Source organism: Cupressus sempervirens, chromosome 9 (genome assembly GCF_028749045.1).
Source record: "Cupressus sempervirens isolate cs-2001-9-10 chromosome 9, ASM2874904v1, whole genome shotgun sequence".
Classification (NCBI taxonomy): Eukaryota; Viridiplantae; Streptophyta; class Pinopsida; order Cupressales; family Cupressaceae; genus Cupressus; species Cupressus sempervirens.
Genome location: NC_143126.1, coordinates 67,949,798 through 67,955,183, shown reverse-complemented (window position 1 = coordinate 67,955,183; position 5,386 = coordinate 67,949,798). Strand labels below are relative to the sequence as shown.

At 33.0% G+C, this 5,386-nt stretch overlaps 1 protein-coding gene across 1 annotated transcript; it reads left to right on the top strand.

Annotated features, from left to right (window-relative positions):
* Positions 1–4,481: 4,481 nt before the first annotated feature.
* LOC149537655 (protein GLUTAMINE DUMPER 3-like) lies at positions 4,482–5,165 on the top strand. Its single transcript, XM_089799000.1, has one exon. It carries the CDS (start codon positions 4,605–4,607, stop codon positions 5,022–5,024), a length of 420 nt encoding a protein of 139 aa, XP_089655126.1. The 5' UTR covers positions 4,482–4,604; the 3' UTR covers positions 5,025–5,165.
* Positions 5,166–5,386: the final 221 nt, after the last annotated feature.

Genomic DNA, 5,386 nt, shown 5'->3' with positions numbered 1-5,386 from the left:
ACAAAATCTCAAGTGAGGTCTTCAACACGACACCTAGCATCTATTTTTTTAACAATAGACCATAGAGTGTGTACTATGAAACATTGATATGAATAAGTTGTATACATTTGAATTCATAAACATAATATATAATAATCAAAATTCATAAAAAAATAATTAATAAAGAATTATGTAAAAATGAACTATTGTCAATTGTATATTTTTTATCTATATGTAAACCAAACAAAATTTAATATGATTTTAACCGATCCAATCCTTATAATCTACCTCCATGATACACTAAAAAAACACAATTGTATTATCTTCAATTTGTTAAATTTTTTCACAACTACCATATTTTGTGAGGAGAATAACTTGAATCTCTGTGCAATGTGAAGGATGGATCAAATTTTTGTAGCTAAAACACATGCTGAACAAACATTTATTGTCTGACTTGACTTTGGATTTTTTTGCAATAGGAAAACTGTACAAATTGATTTGCAATCAGATATGATTTTTATCTTAAAATTTAAAAAACAATTATGTCTAATTAAAAAAATAACTTTGGAACTGATCTATTTTTTAGAATATTTTTCTCTAAAATATTTAGACAGAATGCCTTGTTAATTTTTTAGTTTTATATTAGGCCTATAGGTGACAATCAATAAGTTGGTCATAGTCAAACCCCAGTACCGTGTTGTCAAACCTCTAGGTTTGAAAATTATGTTATATATCAAACACACCTTCTAGTATTAGAACATTTTATTTGATTAAACAAAGGTATTTATTTTTTAAATTTTTTAAAAAAATTGCTTAAGAGAGATGCATATGGGAATAAAAGTCCCATGTCCCCCTACCAAACTTGTCTTCTATGTAGTAATAGATCACAGTCATCTACGAGACAAAGACTCACCCAATCATTTTCCATAAAGGCATAACAAACCTAATACATAAACTCACCCCATATAGGAATCCACCTTAGTAGATCTGAGATAGGTTGTTTTCCACTACATCTGATTTAAACCAAACACATGGTACCTAGACTAGTCAACTTCCCAAATGACAAATCAATAATGTGTTGACGAAAACCCATTAAGAATTTGACACATGGAATCTATTTGCTAGAAGAGGTAGTACTATTAATTTTAAGTAGTCTATTGCATCATATATATGATATATTAAGTCTGATGACCATTTGACCATAACAACTATGATTTTTTTTGGGTTATGATGATCATTTAATCGTCAAATTCAAACCATTGATTATCTTCACATCATCAATTATTCAAAATTTAGACCCCTTACCATGTGCAATTTTGATTTGGAAGTCCAACTTTGAAAAGTTATAACCTGGACATTTGGGCTTTGATTCGAGTGCAATTTTTCTTTTGGCTAGAATCTTCTAAATTTTTAGTGGTGTTGTTATTTAATAGTCATGGTGGATTGAGTTTGTGGAATATATAGATTTTGATGATTATACTTATCTAATCCTTATTTTTTGAACTTTAGAGGCTTCGCTTGTGCTCACACAGACATATTTTTGTTTTTTTTTAATTGCATTTTTTTTCAATAACTTTTCATACTTTGCATCATATTATAGGTTTATTTGGTATAGAATATAACTTTCATTATTTAATCTATTTTGGCACTTGTAATTGACTAAATCCTTGACTAATTGTGCCTTATTTTTATCTAGTATTTTATAGCTTCATATTTTATTTTGTAATAATCAAAATTAAAAAGTCCACTTCGGTCTAGTTGGAAAGAGGAAATTGTACATGCACTAAATATCCATAAACAAAGTGCAATAATCTAAGTTTGTAACAAAAGTTACTTAGAAGCAATTGTGTAAGGACAAGCTATTCTCCATTGTACACATCTATATATAAGCCAAATTTTACATACCATGATAAATTGTCATACTATTTACACTAATATGATCCCTATAATCTACCTCCATGATATTCTAAAAGTTCATACTATTTTGACTAATTTGATTTCTATAATCTATCACCCCGATACAATAAAAATACAAAACAAAAATGTATTATCTTTAATTTGTTATTTTATTAGAAGTATCATATTATGTGTTTAGAGAAAACTGATTTTTTGTGCAATGTGAAGATGGATCCAATTTCTATAATTGAAACAAATATTCAATGTCTAACTACCTTTGGAAATTTTTTGGAATATGAAAAGTTGCCCACGTGTATTCTCATAAGCTCAACCTAATCAACTAAAATAAGAGTAGGTACAAATAGAATTTGATGGGACCAAAGTGTAAGTTTTAACAAATCGACTAATATAAGACTAGGTACAAAGTTACCTTAGGACCAAGCTATAAGTTACACCTAACCAACATGTTTGATTTTGAATTTATAATTAGAAAGATTAAACAAATAAAAAAGAAAATGACTTCAAACCTATATATATATATATATATATATATATATATATATATATATATATATATATATATCACCTAGGAACCTAATTAAATTGATGTTGACTTGGATTTGATCAATAACCCAAATCAAACAAATAAATGAATTAATTTGAAATCATGTACCTGTAAAGATAAGACTAAACCATAAACATAAGGCTAAGTACATACAATTAAATAGATGGTGCTACCATCTAAAAACATAAATATGCCATTTGGGTCTCTACAAATGCTTTTAGACATCACCTCAAAGTAGTCAAATCTAAAGAAATAAAGGTGTCAATTGTAAGTCTAAGAATACATCTATAAATCACCTCAAACATGTCCCAAATCAAAGACAAAAACTAAATGAATCCAAAAACATAATTTTCACCATGACCAAAAGTCTTGAATTGGTCCAGTTATCAAATTGTCTAGGAAATCTACAAATCTCAAGTGAGGTCTTCAACGCTTACACCTAACATCTAAGTTGTCAATAATAGACCATAGAGTGTACTCTAAGACATTGATATGAATCATTTATATATATTTGAATTCATAAACATAATACAATAACCAAAATTCTTAAACTAAAAAAATTAGTATGAAATTATGTAAGAATGAACTATTGTCCATTGTATATTAACAAATTTTCATATGATTTTAACTGGTCTTATCCTTATCATTTCTATATGTTTGAATTCATAAACATAATACAATAGTCAAAACTAGTAAAAACCAATTAGTAAGAAAGAACTAATATATTTGATTGAGGGTTTATACCTCCTACCATTAGACAAATGGGGTTGCAAGCTTTGGGTTTAACCATGGAGGAAACTCCACAATTAAGCGCACTCAGGCTGGAGTAGTACTGGGATGGGTGACCTCCCAAGAAGTCCTGGTGCTTCACCCCTATGAGCATTACCTAGATCCAATGAGTGTTAATTGTTCCATTTATTCTCATGAGAGATGGATTCATGTTGAATCACTACTCATGAAACATGGGTCAATGAGTTTAACTCAAAATCACATAGTTAAATCCTGATAGCAATATCACAACCATGAGCATTACCTAGATCCAATGAGTGCTAATTGTTCCATTTATTCTAATGAGAGATGGATTCATGTTGAATCACTACTCATGAAACATGGGTCAATGAGTTTAACTCAAAATCACATAGTTAAATCCTGATAGCAATATCACAACCATGAGCATTACCTAGATCCAATGAGTGCTAATTGTTCCATTTATTCTCATGAGAGATGGATTCATGTTGAGTGACTCATGAAACATGGGTCAATGAGTTTAACTCAAAATCACATAGTTAAATCCTGATAGCAATATCACAACCATCAAAATCTACCAAGACACAATCCCAGCCTCATCCCTTATAGTGTTAAGAGTCTTGCACTTAGTGAGACTTGATCTTCGATTGGCTCTTTGTGAGCCATTCAACTTTGCCAATAGACCAAGAACGCACTAACCATTGCATATTTTTTATCTATATATAAACCAAACAAATTTTCATAGAATTTTAACTGACCTAATCCTTATAATCTACCTCCATGATACACTAAAGAATCCAAAAAAGAAAAAAACACAATTGTATTATCTTCAATTTGTTAGTTTTTTCTCACAAAGTACCATATTTTGTGAAGAGAATAACCTGAATTTCTGAGTAATGTGAAGATGAATCGAATTTCTAGAGCTGAAACAAACGTTCAACAAACATTCGGCGCCCGACTTGACTTTGGAAATTTGTTGCAATAGATAAAAACCGCACAGCTGTTTTCTCATACGGAGGGACGTCGCTTTAACATAAAACCAGAGACAAAACGCCAAGTAAACCCAATTCAGGTGGGAGAGATGTTTGACTCGGTGGATTAAAAATTTAAATTTGATTCTCATAACGTGACTCTCCTTCAGAGTATTAATCACGTCACTAGCTTTCCACGGAGATGAGGACCGCATTTATTGCAGTATAATTGTACCTTCCTTACCCTCCAAAAAAATCATCAAAGCCGGGCCCAAATTACAAGCTTCAATCTTTTCTTAAATATAAATTTGCCGTGGGATACACGTCAAGGTAAATTCATATTCTCAGAGCCCCTTGATTTCCACTTGATTTCCCCTTGAATTCCCTCTCTATTTAGACGAATGCCAGAGCTCCCATTGTCATCGGGCTCCTTGAATTGAATTACCATGAGCTCAGTTTTCCGTTCCCTGTCGGTGGCGGAAACTCATGCGAGATTTCTGTTAACAGACGGAAGAAACCATTCGGCTGCAGCAGCTTATGACGAGGCTACCTCACATGCGGGATGGCGCTCAGCCGCCATGTATTTATTCGTTGGAGTGGCCGCCATGTTAGCCCTCATTGGCTTCGCCTCGCTTGTTCTGGTCTGCACGTGGTGTAAGCTCGCCGCTGGAAGTCTGGCCCCAGGTGACCGTGTGCTCAGCCCTGAGGAGTCCCTGGATTCTGGGCCTCTTAAGCCCCAGGTCACATGCTCGCGTGGTGATAAGCAGGAGGAGGAGAAAGTGCTTGTTATCATGCCCGGGGAACATGAGCCCACTTTTCTTGCCACACACTTGTCTTCTTCTGCTGCAGAAAATGGGGAACTGTAAAGAGCTTTCTGTTCTGCCTCTTTTCCTCTCTCTCTCTTTTCTTGGCCCCCTTGTAATTGCTTGTTGCAGAATTCAAGATGAAGTTTTGTATAGAAATATGACGTTCTTGAGAGAAATTGGAACTGTGGGTTCTTCTTTGCAGCTCTGGATTTTGTATCAATGGCGGGGTATTGAATTGGGAAGTGGAGTGTAATTGTTAATTGACGGGTTTAGGGATTGTCGGGGTTGTTTACAGAAAATTACATTGGATTTCCTTCTAGTCCCCTGTTCCTTCCCTGTTTTAGGATGATATGAATTTATTTGATTCTGTATTGGATTTTTCGGTGGGACTAGAACATTGAAAATGTGAACAGTTTTTGCGA